The sequence below is a fragment of the Ammospiza nelsoni genome, chromosome 6, assembly GCF_027579445.1.
Source record: "Ammospiza nelsoni isolate bAmmNel1 chromosome 6, bAmmNel1.pri, whole genome shotgun sequence".
Taxonomy (NCBI): domain Eukaryota; kingdom Metazoa; phylum Chordata; class Aves; order Passeriformes; family Passerellidae; genus Ammospiza; species Ammospiza nelsoni.
Window position 1 is genome coordinate 12,315,972 of NC_080638.1, and position 17,577 is coordinate 12,333,548.

The 17,577-nt window shown below is 51.2% G+C and overlaps 3 protein-coding genes across 5 annotated transcripts; 2 read left to right on the plus strand and 1 right to left on the minus strand.

Annotated features, from left to right (window-relative positions):
- Window positions 1–3,525: 3,525 nt before the first annotated feature.
- On the minus strand, window positions 3,526–8,044 carry CCDC32 (coiled-coil domain containing 32). 2 transcript variants are annotated; one of them, XM_059474997.1, is made up of 4 exons: window positions 8,003–8,044; window positions 7,566–7,803; window positions 6,704–6,860; window positions 3,526–5,203 (listed from the first exon to the last, which is right to left on the minus strand). In XM_059474997.1, the coding sequence occupies exons 2-4, from the start codon at window positions 7,792–7,794 to the stop codon at window positions 5,065–5,067; spliced, it is 525 nt and encodes a 174-aa protein (XP_059330980.1). In that variant the 5' UTR covers window positions 7,795–7,803; window positions 8,003–8,044; the 3' UTR covers window positions 3,526–5,064. The 2 variants fall into 2 exon arrangements, with proteins under 2 accessions (XP_059330980.1, XP_059330979.1); XM_059474996.1 differs by lacking the exon at window positions 8,003–8,044 and adding an exon at window positions 7,921–8,000.
- Window positions 8,045–8,194: 150 nt separating this feature from the next.
- Window positions 8,195–12,131, plus strand: LOC132074580 (protein-L-isoaspartate(D-aspartate) O-methyltransferase-like). Of its 2 annotated transcripts, XR_009418614.1 has the most exons (9): window positions 8,195–8,467; window positions 9,212–9,316; window positions 9,695–9,726; window positions 10,167–10,271; window positions 10,498–10,618; window positions 10,738–10,823; window positions 10,907–11,076; window positions 11,350–11,427; window positions 11,978–12,131. XR_009418614.1 is itself a non-coding variant. In XM_059474473.1 (8 exons), exons 1-8 carry the CDS (start codon window positions 8,353–8,355, stop codon window positions 11,360–11,362), a joined length of 747 nt encoding a protein of 248 aa, XP_059330456.1. In that variant the 5' UTR covers window positions 8,195–8,352; the 3' UTR covers window positions 11,363–12,131. The 2 variants fall into 2 exon arrangements, 1 of the variants encoding a protein (XP_059330456.1); XM_059474473.1 differs by having other exon boundaries at window positions 11,350–12,131.
- Window positions 11,604–15,716, plus strand: RPUSD2 (RNA pseudouridine synthase domain containing 2). The gene is made up of 4 exons (XM_059474472.1): window positions 11,604–11,838; window positions 11,978–12,752; window positions 13,219–13,515; window positions 14,443–15,716. Exons 2-4 carry the CDS (start codon window positions 12,264–12,266, stop codon window positions 15,223–15,225), a joined length of 1,569 nt encoding a protein of 522 aa, XP_059330455.1. The 5' UTR covers window positions 11,604–11,838; window positions 11,978–12,263; the 3' UTR covers window positions 15,226–15,716.
- The last annotated feature ends 1,861 nt before the right edge of the window (window positions 15,717–17,577 follow it).

Consider the following 17,577-nt stretch of genomic DNA (forward strand, 5'->3'; position numbering starts at 1 on the left):
CCCCCTTACCAGGATCTGGACAGCCTTTTCCCCCCAGTGGAGAGTCAAATCAGCATTAATTAAGGAACCCTTGTAATTAACCAAGGGATATTGAGGTTTTCTACATCCCAGCTGCACTCACAGGGCGCACGCTGTGATACCACAGCTCCAGGTCCCCGTGCCCTGCCTGGGGCAGGAGCACAAAATCCATCAGGAAACTTGCAGCTGAGGAGCCAAAATGCTCATTAACTTACAGAATGAAAATTCTGAAGCTCAATTAAATTCTTTAATTCTGCTTCGCGTACCCACGAGAGTCAAACCAGCCCTTCTGTGTGTGCATCGCCAGGCTCCTGCTCCCTCCCCGATAAATGCTGAACCCCGCGGCTCCGGCTGGGGTCTGGGGGGTCCAGGGTGTGGCTGCGGGACCCCTGTCCCGGTCCGGAGCTCTTACCTGCCGAGGGCTCCGGGGTGCTCGGGGCCGGGAGCCGCCCGCTGCCCGCCGATGTTCCCGTGAGGATGAGGAGGAGCGCTCCCTTCGCAGGGTGTTCACCGGGAGACTCCGGCACAGCCGATCTCAGCCGGGTTTTGTGGTGTAGGGCTTTTGTTGTCTTGCTTTGTCTTTCTTTATTTTTTATTTTTTTTTTTTCCCCGCTGCCTGAGCCTTTCAGTCCCGGAGGAACAGGACGTTCCCACCCCCGGCGCTCGGTGTTCCAGGTACCCGGGGGGACGCGCACATCCCCCCGCAGGTGGAGCCGCATCCCGCCCCCCGGCCCGGCGGGGAGCACCGGGGGGCTGCGGGGAGCCCCTCCCTCGCCCTCGGGGCCGGGTCCGGGCACGTTCTCCCGGCAGGGAAGGAGGGAAAGGAGCGGGGAGGACGGGGCGGGCGGGAGGGCGCAGGGACCCCGCGGAGCCCCGGAGTCGGCAGCGCCCGCGCCGTCGGGGGGTCCCGGCTCGGGGGCGAGGGATGAGGGGGGAAAGTGAGTGGGGTGAGGGCACAGTGGGGTGAGGGCACAGTGGCGTGACGGGCACCCAGCCGTAGGGTGATGGGCACCCAGCCCCGGGGTGCTGCTGACCCAGCTGGGGGGGCAAGTGTAGGATGGGGTCAGGGCGGTCCAGCCATTGTGAATTGCCCCAAATGAGAAAGGCTGACCCTGGCACCCTTACTTTAATAAGGGAAAATGATAAATAATGATCACCCACTGGAATTTTGGGGGGATAAGAGGAATGGAAATTTGCAGAGTGGTCACAGAAAATTGAGAGTTTTGGTGCAAGAGGGTGATTAATTCATCCCAATCTGATGGAGCTGGGCTGGTTATTAAAGCTGGCTGAGCCGATCAAGAGGAGACTCCTCACCCCTGCCGAATAATCAGCAGGAAGAAAATCATCTTTGTCTCCATATCAGTGCCTGACGAGAGCTGCTGTTAATTTTAAAGAGCAGAACAATCAGATTAGGAGAGCCAGAGGCTGGTTTGAGAGGAGAGCTGGGCTTTGGAGCCGACTGCAGGGTGATGAGTCCAGCCCAAGGCAGGCACAGGCTCCATCCCCGCCCGGATGCGCCATGGCCGCGGTGAGCCGGCTGCAGCACTGGGAGCTCTTCCCTCTGCACAGGCTCATCCTGGAAAAACCTTCTTTGACATCAGCTTTGCTGCTTCCAGAGCCTGCAGAATAAACCACTCTGATTCCCAGAGCTCGGATTGCCCCGCCCCAGGTCCTGGCTCAGGGATACAAGGATGGGTTTGAAAGCTGCAGCCCACCCTGATGGTGGAGCTGGAGACCCCTCCTGTGGCATCCTGGTGTCCCTCCCATCCCGTAGAGATGATGGACAGGAATCAGTTTGCTGTGATTTTTATTCTTTTCCATGTCATCAGGGTGGTTTATAGAAATAACCAGAGATCCCTGAGACCCTGTCAATTCCAAAGGAGGATGGAATATTTAATGGCCATAAGCTTTAGGAGGGAAGGTTTGGGGTGGATAGTGGGAAAAAATCCTTCCCTGTGAGGATGCTGAGGCCCTGGCACAGGGTGCCCAGAGAAGCTGTGGCTGCCCCTGGATCCCTGGCAGTGTCCAAGGCCAGGCTGGATGGCGCTTGGAGCAGCCTGGGGTGGTGGAAGTTGTCCCCACCCACAGCACAGGATGGAACTGGATGAGCTTTGAGATCCCTTCGAACCCCAAACTATCCTGGAATTCTGTGACTCTCAGCAGCACCACAGGGTGCTGCCAGCTCATGCTTCTGTGAGACTGATTCCTTTGGCCCAAGCTTATGGAGAAGCACATTTTTTCCCATTTGGATGGGTGGAAGGCTATCCCTGCTGCCCAGAGTGCTCTGTCAGCCCTGCCCTCCCCTTGCTCTGACAAGGCAGCAGGTGAATTGTGTTAGGTACTTTATTCTGCCCCATTTTGAAAGCAAACCCCTGCCAAACATGGCTGGGGCTGTGTTACCACATGGGCTCTCCACTGGCTTCCAGGGGTGCAGAAGTGCTGTTTCACGCAGAGAAAAAGGTAAAATAATGACTTTAAAAGGTACAAAGGGGCAAGGGGCTGCTGTTTCCTTTGTGATTTACTCATTTATCCTGCCTGAAAGTCATTCCCTGTATCTGCCTGTGCTTCATGGTCGGGACCCGATGCCACCAGGCAGTGCAGCTGCAGATCTGGCTGTGCCTCTGAGGATGGGCCCTTCCTGAGTCCCTGGATGTCACTGATGTCCCCTCTGGGTTAAATTGTCACAAACAGGCTGCCCTGGGCAAGGGTAGAGTGCCCAGCCCTGAGGGGATTATAGAGCCATGTGGCTGTGGCACTTGGGGACACGGGTGGGCTCAGCTGTGCTGGACTTGGATTCGATGATCCCAGAGGGTTTTTCCAGCCTCAACAATTCTCCCTCTGCGGGAGTTATTTCCACACATAGGAAGATTGGTATTGATGTAGAAGCAAAATCCACCCCTAGTGAGGCTGCTGCTTTTACCAGCAAGAGTTGGTTTGGTGCAGAGGAGCTCAGCAGTCTGTTTTTCCCAAAATAAATCCAAATATTGAGAGGTAAGGCCTTGCAACTCGAATCGTGTGTGCCACCAACAAGTTTAACAACGCTGCTTGGACACATCACACTCCTATTAACAGATTCAGTGATTTTGTAAAGAAGTTTTAAAGGTTTCCTTTATGGTGATTTAAGTACAGACTCACTCCAAGTCTATACTCTCGGTTATAATTTAATTATATATAATTATATTGATGTAACTATATTTATTATATCTGGGAGGGGAAAAAAGTTAACTCTACATAAATAATTCATTTAAGGAAATTATTGCTCAAACTTTGCAGTTATCAGTAGGATTTTCTTTTGCCCCACATGTTTCCATAGAGCAGGTCAAAGAATCCAGGAATGTTATTATTTTTACAAGTGAAATGATAAGAGCTGTCCCCTCAGGTCCCTTCTCCAAAGGAAATGCCTGGTGATGTGGATGTGGAATAATTTCAGCACAGTTCTTTTGGGTACACTTCCTCCTCAAATATGTTTAAGAACAGATAAGATAATATAAAGCATCCTCACAGTGCTTGTTACCCATAAGAAGAATTTTATTGACTGGGAAATAGGCCGGGGACAGAGAAATTGCTGCTTTCTGTCTCTACACAAACCATTTCTGGGAACAGCTCAGAGTTCTGCATCTCTGTCACAGCTTTGTCTCATCAGGTGAGAGAGATCTGCACAAGGACACAGACTTAACATAATAGAGGACAGCTAAAGGATGAATTAAAAGGGACATTTAATGAGCAAACCAGCAAGACACGAGGCTTGTGCATCACTGGCACTCAGATGATTCACCCCATTCCTCAAGGTTTAAAAAACAAGGGATTGTTTTAATGGAGAATTCTGAGCTGGGGAGGGAGTTACACCAGGAATGCTGATGGTGGGAACAACCTCTGAGCTGTGACACGGTGACTGAGAGAGCAGCACCTCTATTTGGGTACAGAGACAGGAAACTGCGAGGCTCCAGCAAAAATTTACTCCTAAAAAAGTATTTTCAAACAGGTACATAAATGAACACGGCATGAATCCGGTGAGGATTAACTCCTAGAACGACAATTTCCCCTAAGAAGCTCTGACAGACTGTGCTGCTTCCCTCTACCGACCCCCAGTGTTGGTGCCGAGGCAGAACACAAGATCAGCGAAAAATCAGCACAGTATCACAGATTCTTGGATTAGTAAAAGGAAATAACCCTCTGAAGAGTTAAGCAGGGTGAAAAAAAAAAACAATTAAATACTAAATATATTTCAAGTCAGAGAATTCTATGCAATTCTGTGATGAAAACAAGTTGTTTGTAGCCTCCCTGGCTACCCCTCTTGGTTTCCCAATACAGAATCTAATCTGATCTTTTTCTGGAGAGGCTGAACAGGTACAAAACGACCAACAAGAGGAAAAAATACTCCCCCTACAGTCTGTAATAGAGATTTTGGGCAATAAAGTGGGATATTAGGGGGAACATTACAGAGAGGAATGTGAAATAGCTACAATGTCAATGACACCAATTTATTGACTGCAGTGAGATGTTCCTTCAGGGTCCCAAATTCACAGAGGTGGGAAATATCCATCTTCTTCCTGGCACAGCCTGGGGCCAAGTCAGACTGAAACAGTGAAGATCTGGAGAAAGCAAAGTGGATTTGGCAGGAGAGGAAAAAAATGCCCAGCTGAGTAATGAAAAGGTAAAAGACAGGACCAAAGTGACTCAGTGGTTTCTTTGCTCTATTCTAGACCGTGATGTTCCCTGGTGCTTCTCCACAACTGCTTTTGTTGTTATTGTTGTTGTTTAATGTGTCTCCTGATGGATTCCAAACAATCCAGGCTGGAATGATGAGGTGGCTGCAGGCTGGAGAAGATCCACGTGAGGTTTTGGTACAGATGTTCCCTCTCGTCCCTACCAGTGCCAGCCGCTGCCTGCGGAGCTCCAGAGCTGGGATTTGGTGCCTTGGGGGTTCTTTCTTTTAAAAATTACTTCTTCAATGACTGACCATTTGCTCTGTGCCCCCCTTCCTGCGATTCCTATGGCTGGGCACATCCTCCTGGGGGCTGGGACAAGGGGCAGGGCCGGGGGCTGTCACTGCTCGGCAGCCGGAGGCTCCTCCTCTGCCTCGGGCCTCTCGGGCTGCGGCTCGGGCGGGATGAGGCACTGCACCTCCTCGGAGCTGATGGCCACCTTGTCCGGCTGCAGCCAGCGCTTCAGGTGCTCCAGCGTGCTGGGGACAGCAGAGGGACACCGTGAGACCAGGCAGGGACAGAGCTGCACAGGAGGAGCGACAGCAAAAGCCTCCACAGGCAATTCCTGCCCTCCGCAGGTATTCCCGTCCCCACAGGTGAGGTCTGGCGTGGAGGGATCCTGGTGCCACAGGGACAAGCAGAATCTGTCACTGTCCAAAGCCATTCCCTGCAGGTGGGCCTTTGAAAGGGTGGTTAGAACAGGTTTTACACACCTGAAGCTCTCCTCTGCCTCTGTAGCCAAAAACTCCAACTCAATCAAACAGAGGGCAGGGTTAGGGTTAGATGGGATATTGGGAAGAATTCCTTCCCTGTGAGGGTGCTGAGGCCCTGGCACATGGTGCCCAGAGAAGCTGTGGCTGCCCCATCCCTGGAAATGTTCAAATCCCGGCAGGATGGGGTTTGGAGCAGCCTGGGATAGTGGAAGGTGTCCCTGCCCAGGGCAGGTGGGGGGCACTGGATGGGCCTTAAGGTCCCTTCCAGGCCAAACCAATCTGTGATTCCAGGAGTTTCCAGCTTCCTGGGCTGGATGTAAAAAACCTCTTGCTCAAACAAACCAAACCCCCAACTGCCTCTTGGTGATGAAGATCAGGAAAAATGGTGGGGAAAGGGAAGGGAACAAAACCAAATCTGGAAGAATATCTCAAAATGTGTGAGCATTAATAGCACTGGAAGGTTAAAAAACTAATATAATCCTAACCCTCTAATATCATAAATCAGTGCACTTAAAAGTTAAGGCTTGTTTAATTACATCAGTGGGTGAGACTCAAAACTTCAGCACCATTCAGGAGTGACCTCCAACTTCATAGTCAAGTTCTAGGGACTGAAATTCTTTCATGGATAACATCCCCACCCTTTAAAAACAGTAGAAAGAGCTCATAAAAGCTTGGTTTTAAATATTGAAGTTAACTGGGGGACCAAAAAAACCATCTGAAACCTCCTTATAAACAGGGATTTCTTTTCATAGTTCTGGCTTAAGTAGATTTTCTTGACAGGAGAGAAATAATCTTCTTGTCATCCAGAAGCAATCATGAAAAATGTCAGCTGAGAAATGAGGAATTTGGAGAGTGTTCCATGTGATTGGGAATGGGAGATTGCTTAGGGAAAGGGTTCCCATCTTACTTCTGACATCATCTGTGAGAGGGCAGGAGCACCGTAAGAGAGGCAGGGAAGGGAAATCTCATCCCAGGACTGGCACCAACCCCAAATCCCCATCTGAGATACACTGGATATCCCCTCCTCTGCTCCATTCCTTCCCTACGCCATGTGTGAGGAGGGAAATCACTGAGTAGGTCCCAGCTACTTCCATGCACTCTAAGGGGTGCAAAGATCAGAAAGGAGCACTGGAAGCTCAAACCCTACGTGCTCTGTGTTCCCTCTGGCACAACCCTAATGGGTATTTCTGTGTCATGTCCTGACAAAACCTTCTTCCAGTTTTTGAGCGGTAGGTGGTGATCCCTTCCCTCTAATTTGCTCATTACCTCTCGTCAGCATCGTGGCCCTCAACGTAACATTCTGCCTCAAACTTCTCCTGCAGGAACCTGTCCCAGCATTCCTTCTTGGCCTGGGACAGCGTGCGCAGCATGTCCTTGGAGGTCACCTCCTGGGACAGGCCTTTGATCCTCATCAGTCTTCTCTCTGTGAGGGGAACAGGGGACTTTGTTACCTTGGTTATGGGGTTTTTCCTGGAAGGAGAGAAGAGAAGGATCTGGACTTCTATATCAAAAAGTAAGTTAAATTAACTTTTCAAGACTAATTTCTATTTTAAAAGTATTTTTCTCCCTGTATTTCAAGCCTGCCTGGCTTCCTTTCCTATATATGCACAAGATGGTGTTTTTCAGGTGATGCTTCTGAAGGAAATAAGGTTTGTGCAATCAGCCAGCTCTGCCTGTTTGGGGTTTTAATAACTTTCACACTTACTGCTCAGCTTCCATGAAATCACACAGGACAGCACAGATCTCACAGGCACCGAGTTCCCACAATTTCCATGCAAATTGGAAAATAAATCACTCTCATTGCACTACTTGGTGCGCTGTGAAACAGCAACAAAGGCACGATGAAAGTTCTGGCAGAAATAAAAGCTTAAAAAGCCACTTCTGCCACCTGTTCTGTTGCTGTGTGCAGCCTCCTACTTATTGTGGAGGGTAAAAAACAACTTTTTTCAGCTTTTGCTTTATAAAAAGTTCCTTTCTGTGCCAGAGATGAGAAAGCTCTGACTGAGCTTCACCTTTCCACTGCTGCACTTGAAGAAAATGAGTCATATTCTGTGTATTTAAGCTGGGAGAGTTGTTGACCACAGCACCGGCACCACAAAAGCAGAGCTGTCGCCAGGCAGACACTCACCCAGGGATGCTAAATACACCTCTGAGTCCTTCAGGGGTGCCCAGGGCTTCAGGGCAGGTTGGGAAGAGCCACCCGATCCGCTGCCCTCGGCGTAGGAATCCATGAAGGAGTCTGTGAAGGCATCGCCGGCGTCCTTGTGCTCGGGATGCGGCAGACAGGAGCAGATCTCAGCCCAGAGGTCCTCGCTGGACCGGGTCACCACGGAGTCCACGCTCTCGATCATCCTCATCCTGGGATCCTGCCACGGGGGGAACAAACGGTGAGCGCCGAGCCGAGCCGCCCGCCCAGGCCTCCGCCACCCGCCTCCCTCTGCCCAAGTCACGCCAGCGGACATTCCAGGGAATTCCCACCCCACCAGGACTCCCGGCCGCCCTGCAGGGAGCGATGTCCCCGCGGCTGCCCGTGAGGCGGAGGGGCCGCCCCGCTCCCGCACCCACCGCCCGCGCTCCGGGCACCGCGGCAGCTCCGCCCGCGCCTCGCCGGCCCCGGGCCCGGCCAATCACCGCCGCCACCGGGTCCGGCTCCGACCAATCACCGCGCGCCGCCGGTGGAGCGTGGGCGCCCATTGGTCCACAGGGTGGGGGCCGCTGACGCCGCCGCGCCGCCATGTTGGCAGAGGGCGGAAGCTGTGGCGGGCGGCGCAGGCGAGGGCGGTGTGACATCCCTGAGGCGCTGCCGCCCCCGCCGCGGTTCGGCGAGGCCGGGATGTGCTCCAGCGCCACACCGGGAGCTCCGGCGGAGCTCTGAGCCACCCCCTCTCTCCGCAGGCCGCTGCCGTGTCCGTGGGATGAGCCAGCTGCCGTGCGGCGCCGTGCTGGCACTCATGGGGCTGCTCTTCGCCAGGACCATGGCCTGGACATCCAGCGGGAAAACGCACGCGGAGCTGGTGAACAACCTGTACAGTGAGTGCCGGCAGCATCCCCTGGAATGGCAGTGCACGGATATTTAATGGCTGTGTGTGGATATTTAGTGTCACGCCGTGTGACGCTGCTCACTCGGAAGGGTTGGGGTTCATGTTCCTGAATTTTGGCATTTGCCCCGGCCTGAACTCGTTCTATTTATAGCTGGAAACAAGGTGCTGTGCCAGGAGGGGCAGGAGCGCCTCTCCACACCTTCCTTCCCTGCCTCTGGAAGTGTGTGCTGCAGCTCGGTGTTCGAGCCCGGCCGTGCAGCCGAGTGTCCCGCACATTCGGGCTGTGCCCGAGGGCTGGAATGGTGCCCGGTGCCAGGACAGCTGGAACACATAAAAATAGCTGTAAATTCCCCAGAATTCCCGCAGAAAGGTGTGAAGGGATGTCGGATGTCTCTGCGGCCGTGGCCCTTGAGTTCACTGCTGAAACCTGAACCGGAGTCTCCGTTTCCCGCCGTGAAACGCGACTCCGGTTCGCTCCCATTACACCTGGCAGTGCCAGAGGCGTTGTGGCTGCAGGTGGCCGCCTCTGGAGATGAGCTGGTGGGTGGGCCCCAGCAGGAATGGGAAAGGCTGTCCTTCCATCAGTGTTTGGTTTGCTGTCTCTCTCAGATCCCTCATTAATACCCCCAGATCCATTAACTCCCTGAAGTGTGAACTTCCCCTTTCAAAATTCTTCTTGCTGGAATGCCCAGGATTTCAATCCTGCCTGTCTCTTTTTTTCCTTCTTTCCCAGAAAAAGGGATCGTTAAGTCTCAGCGTGTCTTTGATGTGTTGTTGGCTACGGACAGAGGTCACTACATCAAGTATTTCCCATACATGGATTCTCCTCAATCCATTGGTGAGTCACTTCTGGCAAAACATCTGCTGTCAGCAGGGCACAGGGTGCCTGGGCAGGTGCTCCATGGTCATGTTGTGGAATCCCTATCCCTGGAAGTGTCCAAGGCCAGGTTGGATGGGCCTTGAAGTACCTTGGTCTAAGGGAAGGTGTCCCCACCCATGGCAGGGGCTGGGACTGGATGAGCTTTAAGGTCCCTTCCAAGCCAAATCATCCTGTGATTCTGTGAAAGGGGACAAGTATTTCCAAATCATCCTGTGATTCTGTGAAAGGAGACAAGTGTTTTCCTATTTTGGGGGGAAGGTGGGGGAGAATTAGGAACTGTTCCCATTGGGAATTTTATTCCCTGTCAAATGACTTGTGTCCCCCATTTCCTTTTAGGCTACAAGGCTACGATCAGCGCCCCGCACATGGTAAGGTGAAAACTCCTCCCTTTCAACAGCAATGGAGGGAATTGTTTATTTCTCTTTTTATATTTAATTTTTCTTCAAGTAGAAAACTGAAACATCCCATGGACATGATTATCCTGCTTGTTTCTTTAGGGATTTTTCTTCTTTAGAGGAGTTCCCCCATACTCTTTCAGTTGCTTTAAAAGTGTGCTTAGATGGGAATTCCATGCTGTCCCTTTTTTTGCATGACACCTTTTCTCCTGCTGTTTCACATCTAATTCCTGAGCCTCTGCCTAAATTATGTCCTGCAAAAGATCTTCCAGGTCTGATTTTGAGTTTTGCTCTGGAAGTGTCAGGCACAAGGCCAGGTGTGCTGTGATTAAATCAGAAAACAGCAAAATGTGTTGGAAGAGGAGACTAACCCCGGGATGTTTCCCTCTTCCTTGTCCTGGGTGTCCCTGCAGCACGCCCACGCGCTGGAGCTGCTCAAGGATCAGCTGGTGGAAGGTGCCAAGGCGCTGGATGTGGGATCTGGGAGCGGATACCTCACGGCCTGCTTCGCCAGGATGGTGAGCTCACGGCACTCTGTTCCCAGCCTGGAAAGCACATCCCTTAATTAGCTGCTGTAACTGGCACTACTCAGCCCTAAAACCAAGGAAGAGGCACAGGGCTTGCACCTCCTCTTCAGAACCTCTGCTCTGGAGCTTCTTCCTGGAGATTCCCCAGTTCCCACTGAAACCTGCCCTGGCTCTTCCATATGGGAGGCATCAGGTGTTTGACTGATGTTTTTTGCAGATTGGCCCGACAGGAAAAGCTGTGGGCGTGGAGCACATCAAGGAGCTGGTGCACGAATCCATCCGGAATGTCCAAGAGGATGATCCCACACTGCTCAGCTCCGGCCGCGTGAAGCTCGTGGGTGAGCTCCCTGCAGCCCCGGGGTTTCCCCTTGGCTGTGCTACTTGCAGCCCTTCCAGTTTGTGTTGATGTTTTGTCATGACACAACCCAAGTGGTCCCTGGGTGTTTTCCCTCTGTAGTTGGAGATGGCAGGCAGGGATACCCTGAGGAGGCTCCTTACGACGCCATCCACGTGGGAGCGGCCGCGGCCACCGTCCCCAAGGAGGTAAGAGAGGCCATGCTGGGTGTCCCTAGAGAAAATGTGTGGGCTTTTTTGCCCCTGCTGACCGGGATGTGTCGGTGCTGCAGCTGCTGAAGGAGCTGAAGCCGGGTGGGCGGCTGATCGTGCCCGTGGGGCCCGAGGGGGCGAACCAGGTGCTGATGCAGTATGACAAGACCAGCGAGGGGCACATCGTGGAGACCCAGCTCATGGGCGTCATCTACGTCCCCCTCACAGACAAGGAGAAGCAGTGGCCTCGGTAAAACCTGCTCTTCCCTGAGGAACACTCCTTCCTCTCTCTCTGAGCTTGCTCTCCTTGGCTTTGCTGACCGAGTCCTGGATCCCTGGCGGATGCTGTTTGTGGGAAAAAAAAAGGAGAGAACAGCTTGGCAAAGCAGGGGGTATTTTCTGTCTGATAGAGCTTGCAGAGTTTTATTTCCTCTTTTTCTGGAGCCTGTGTGTGTGTTTAAATTCCATGTGATGCTGGCACAGAACTGAGAGAGTAGTAACTGTTGGTTTTCCTTTGCCTCAGGGATGACCTCTGACACATGGATGGATATCTCTAAAGGCACCTCAGAAAGCTCATGAGAGGGACTTAGGCCTGTAGATGGTCAGTATGGTTTTGCTTTTTAATGGAAATTTCATCAATGGATAAAGGGAAGTTCTGCTTCAGAGGAGCTCGTTCTGGAGGGATGGAGAACAGGGACAGGACCAGGGGAGGCTCTTGGAGGCCGTGGCAGCTTCCAGGGAGCAGATCCAGACAATTCCAGCTTTCCTCTCTGATAAACTCTAGATAACATCAGATCACAGAGAATTCTGACAGCAGACAGGAATACCTAAAGCTTCACTAAAACCACTTTAATATCGACTACTCTGCCTAATGCTTGGCGAAAATAAGTCACAATTAGTGTCTTGGAGCAGCAATGTACCCTGACTTGTCAGTTTTTAAAATATGGGAGCGTGTTCTCTTCCTGCCTGCACCAGCTAATTTAATGATGGGCAGCAACACTGGATTTTGAGGGTATGAAAAATGCTCGGGTTTTTTTCTGTTTGGAGTTTTGAAAAATATTCATTTCTGGACTTGACCCTCTTTGGGGTTACGAAAAATGTGCATTTCTTGGCTTTTCTGATTGGGGTTATAAAAAATGCTCATGTTCCAGCTTTTCCCTGACGCGTCCCTCCCGCAGGCGGTGACTGAGGAGGCTCACGAGGGGCAGGCGGGCTGCGGTGAGGCTCGAGGGTCATTTGTGGAGCAGTTCTGATGGGGGAAACTGCTGGGAGGTAAAAATATAAATAAATCAATTAATAAATATAGGCGCTCTCGCTCCTCCATCGCTTCCGCCTCACGACGCCCTGTGGGATGGGGGCAGAGGCGGGAACGGGACGGGGGCATGGCCTGGCGGTGCCGGCGCGCTCTGATTGGCCCGCGCCGCCCGGCGCAGCGCGATGCGTCACGGCGTGCGCCGCGCGGTGTGGCCGGCGTGGGTGCGCGCGGCGGGGATCGGGGTCCGGCTGCCGCCGCCGCCCCGCGGGGACATGGCCGAGCCGGGACCCGGTACCGGCTCCGGCCGAGCCCGGGAGGAGGAACCGGACCCCGCCGGCAAGGAGGAGGCGGCGCCGGCCCCCAAGAAGCGGCGGCTGGCGGGCGGCGAGCGGTACGTGCCGCCGCCGCGGAAACTGAACCCCGGCGTGAGCTTCGGCGCCGAGCACTTCGCCGAGACCTCGTACTACTTCGAGGGCGGCCTGCGCAAGGTGCGCCCCTACTACTTCGACTTCCGCACCTACTGCAAGGGGCGCTGGGTGGGCCGCAGCCTCCTGCATGTCTTCGGCACCGAGTTCCGAGCGCAGCCCCTCTCCTATTACCGCGCCGCCGCCCGCGCCGGCCGCCTGCGCCTCAACGAGGAGCCCGTGAGCGACCTGGACATCGTGCTCAAGGTGGGCGGGCCCGGGGGGGGATCCTGGGCTGGGGACAGAGCCCGGCCTGCCCCAAGCCGTGAGCATCAGAGCGGCGTGGTCAGATAATACAGGGCCAGGAGTTGGACTCGATAATCCTGATGGGTTCCTTTCAATTCGACATGTTTTATGATTCTGTGAACCCTGTGGAGGGGTTTAAGGGAGAAATCGGGGCTCCCGGGGAATCCCTGCCCTCCTGGATTCGGGAATGTGTAGATCCTGCAGCCCCACAGGCAGCCACACGGCTTCCTTCGCCCTTAGGAATGGGAATATGCTATGGGCAGGTGGTCGCATTCGCGTGGTGACACACACACTTGTTATTCTAAATCCGAGATTCCTGGAGAAAGGGGCTTTAATTCTTCTTCCACGATGTCAAGTCCCTGTTGTGTGTGGCCGGGTGGGTGGTCGCAGGAGCCGGATTCAGGCTGACTGTCCGTACCCCTTCCAGAACAACGACTTCCTCAGGAACACGGTGCACCGGCACGAGCCGCCGGTCACCGCCCAGCCCATCCGCATCCTGGCCGAGGACGAGGAGGTGGTGGTGGTGGACAAGCCCTCGTCGCTGCCCGTGCACCCCTGCGGCCGGTTTCGGCACAACACCGTCATCTTCATCCTGGGCAAGGAGCACGGCCTGCGGGAGCTGCACACCCTGCACCGCCTGGACCGCATGACCTCGGGCGTGCTCATGTTCGCCAAGACCGCCGCCGTGTCCAAGCGCATCGACGAGCAGGTCCGGCAGAGGCAGGTGAGGGCTGCGAGCTGCTGCTGTGCTCCACAGTCAGCCAGGTTTGCTCTCTAGGTGAGCTGAAGTTCCCCAGACAGCTCATGGTTATGTTGGTGTTCTTATCTATTGGTGCTTCTCGTCCCTAATAGGGTAAAGAGAGAGTAAAAATTGAGTTTGGTAATACTGGATTGGAAGGGAGCTCCTAAAAAATTTAATTGATTTTGGTAATCCTAATGCGATAATATTAGAATGAAAACCCTAAAAATTTAACTGCTTTTGATATTGGATTGAAAGATATCTCCTAAAAATTTAGTTCAATGTGGTAATTTAATTTCATTTAGTAATACTGGATTAAAAGGGATCTCCTACAAATTTATTTTGATTTGGTAATATTTAATTGTAAAGGGTCTCCTAAAACTTTAATTGATTTTGGTAGTTTTAGGTTGGAAGTTATCTCCTAAAAATTTAAATTATTTCAGTAATATTGGGTTGAAGTGAATCATCTTTCTTAAGGGATTATGCAAACTTGCTGGGGTCATGCAGACCAGTTAGAGATGAAATTTATTTGTGAGTGGACATATGTCAATTATCCATCATTTTTGTACTTTTAAAATTCTCATTTTTTCAGAGTCTCTTGATCCAAACAGAACTTTTTCCAGGATTGGCTTCAGGGCTGTGAGCCAAAGGCTGTGGAGAGATGGCTCCTGAATTTAAAACAAGGCAAATAGGCCAGGCCTTTCTACTCTTGATTTCCCAACTAGCTGAGGAAAATGTATGGGGAAATTTGGGTTTTAAGTAGCTGATTGCATATTTGTCCTTTTCCTGTTGTAATAAAATGCCACCTCGGGATGTATTTTATTGAGGAGAGAGGGAGGAGGAGCAGCAAGGCTGGAGCTTGGGTGTGTTTCCCCCTGTGTTTCCTGAGCCTCCCTCTCGTGTCTCTGGCAGCTGGAGAAGGAGTACGTGTGCCGGGTGGTGGGGGAGTTCCCGGAGCACGAGGTGGTCTGTGAGGAGCCCATCCTGGTGGTGTCCTACAAGGTGGGCGTGTGCCGCGTGGACGCCAAGGGGAAGCCGTGCCAGACGCTCTTCCAGCGGCTCAGCTACAACGGCAGCAGCAGCGTGGTGCGGTGCCTGCCCCGCACGGGCCGCACGCACCAGATCCGCGTCCACCTGCAGTTCCTGGGACACCCCATCCTCAACGACCCCATCTACAACATGGAGGCCTGGGGACCGGACAGGGGCAAGGGCGGCAGGATCGGCAAGACGGACGAGGAGCTGCTGAAGGCGCTGGTGGAGGAGCATCGCTCCAAACAGAGCCTGGAGATCTTGGGTATCGGGGAGGAGGACTTGAACTCTGCTGGAGAAAGTAAAGACTGTGGGAATTCAGGTGACTGCACCAAGTCTGATCCTGTAAATGGGAGTTCCTGCCCTGCTGAGGATGAGAAGGATCCGGAGAGGAATGACGTAGCAGCTTGTCCACTGAACACTGATACCAACCTGGAACCGCCTGATAAAGACAAAGAGCTCCGTTTGTGTGGGAATCAGGATGGGCAGGCAGGGGAGAAGGGCTGGGAAGAGAAGGACCCTTTGTGTGTGGAGTGCAGGACGAGCAGGCGGGACCCCTCTCCCAAGGAGCTGGTGATGTTCCTGCACGCCCTGCGCTACAAGGGCGCCGACTTTGAGTACTGCTCCAGCATGCCCGAGTGGGCCATGGAGGACTGGCAGGAGTGACCAGGACACCCAGCACCTGCAGGCCCTGCTGGCTGGCACAGTGGCGTGCAGAGACCAAAGATTGACTTTGCATTGTGGCTGAGGTGAACAGAATGTGCCTTGAGCTGGGCTGGGAGGGATCAGTGGGGTTGGGGAATTATCCCGCTTCCCACAGGTGCTGTGAAAGATGAGCAGGGAAGCGAGGCTAAAACAGGAGTTTTATGCTGCCTTTTAGTGAACTGGCACTTGAGGGCAGCAAGGACTGAACTCTGCTCGGCACAGGCAGCTTTGCCTTCACCTCAATGGATTCTGGATCAATTATCCACATGGATGATGAAATGTATGCACTAAAAGTCAAAAACTTATTTTTCTTCCAGCCTGCTGTGTTCCTGTGTCTTACAGTAAGAGCTGCTGGATGTCATGTCATAAAAAAAACCTGTTTTTATTGTATTTTGTTGTCAGATTGATTTCAAAATTACAAGATTACTCCTTGAGAACACTGTGAGGTAAAACCAGGACACTGTGATCTGTTTTGTGCCTGCTGTTTGTCAGCAGGATCCACTTGCCTTTGAAATCACCAACATTCATTCAAATAATTACTTAAGTTAGTAGTTCTGGGTGCGGGTATTGGGCCTGGTTTTGGAGGTACTGTTCCCCAGATTTTGTCTTGAAGAGATTTTTTAATATCACTTCAGTGTGACAGCTTTCAATAAAAACAAAAGCAGTTTTATGAAGCAGAAGACTTCTTTCAAAATAATTTTAGAAGTCTTCTTTTAAAGTAGTTTTATATGAATTATTAATACCACCATAGTTCTTATTTTCATTAGTGTTTACACAGTATATTCTTGGCTTCTGGGAGGGTTTTTATATTTTAATATTAATTTTGGAGATCTCAGGTTGGCCAACCCACAGGAATTATTTCCTTCCTCCTAAAATCACTTAATGATGTCACCAGGGTCTGGACATAACTACCAAATCACAATAAACCATTGCTTGCCTCCAGTAGCCCACAGGAGCCAAGTGGTGTCTTTCTCTGAGGATCATCCAGCTGATGTTGAATATTTCCATAAAAATTCATTCAGGTTTGAGCTTTGTTCTTCCACATCCTGGCAGTGGTTTCGTGATTTCTAGTTTAATTCCAGGTATTTAGAGAGGTGATGCTAAAAATCAGCGTTACCCAAATTTTGATGCATTGGAATACACCTTTCGTGGAAATAAATGGAACTTGGGCACCTTCAGTGTATTAAAAAAGGGTGGCTGGAGCTGTTACTGGATTTGGATGCAGGGGAAAATGGGGGTAGATTTAGGGATGGCAGTTAAATTAGACTTTGATGTGTCCCAAGTTATGCTTGGAGGTTTTTTGGCAAGAAATTTCTTGCCAAAAAAAAGGCTCTGTCAGGGATTTTCCTGACTGACATTGGGGCCAAAGGACCTGATGAGGAACTGGAGCTCAGCTGCTTACTGTTTTTTCTGCTTTTCCTGGAATAATGGCTGCAACTGGCAACTTTAATTTCCCGGTCAAGAAACCCCTGGGCTTCTGTTTCCAGGATTCTTTGAACTATGACGATTTAGGATTTAGTTCACAAGGATACTACATTTTATTTTATTTTATTTTATTTTATTTTATTTTATTTTATTTTATTTTATTTTATTTTATTTTATTTTTTCATTTAATTTCATTTCATTTTTATTTTATTTCTTATTTTTAAAATTATTTTTATTTTACATTTTATTTTTATTTTAGATTTTATTTATTTTTATTTATTTATTTATTTTATTTATTTATTTTAGTTTGTCAAAACTGTGCTTGATGTATTGTTAGCTGGAAAAATGTTGTTCTTGGAGATTCCCTGTGATAAATTCCCATCTGAGATTGGGTCTGTGGTAAGTACTGGGTCCTGGTTGTTGGCATAAAGTTTTCCATACAAAATGTAGATCCTGGAAGAATTCTTTTCCTTAGTACACCTTTACTTGGACATGCCTTGACAGTGCTGGGTTAGCTTTGGACTGATCCTTGACAATCCTATAATTCTGTCTTTATCAGGAGAATCTCTGTCTCACTGTGCTAAAGCACTTTTCCATACAAATAAACCCTCCTGGCAAACTTCCCTGTGCCTTGGGCTGTCCCTGTGCAGGACTGGCTGGAATCAGCCCCTGAGCACTCACCTTCCACACAGTAACTCTTGTCCAGTTGTGCTTTACATTGTGTTTGGGAGCCTTTTGTGATCTAATTGGGTTGGGTATGATCTAATTTCCAGAAGGATTTAAGTGTAGTTAAAAGTTTTGGCCGTGTGTGATAGGAGGGCTCAGAGCTGTCACAGCATAGCTGGGATATGTCCCTCCTCCTGGAAGCTCTGAGTTTCACTAACTTCT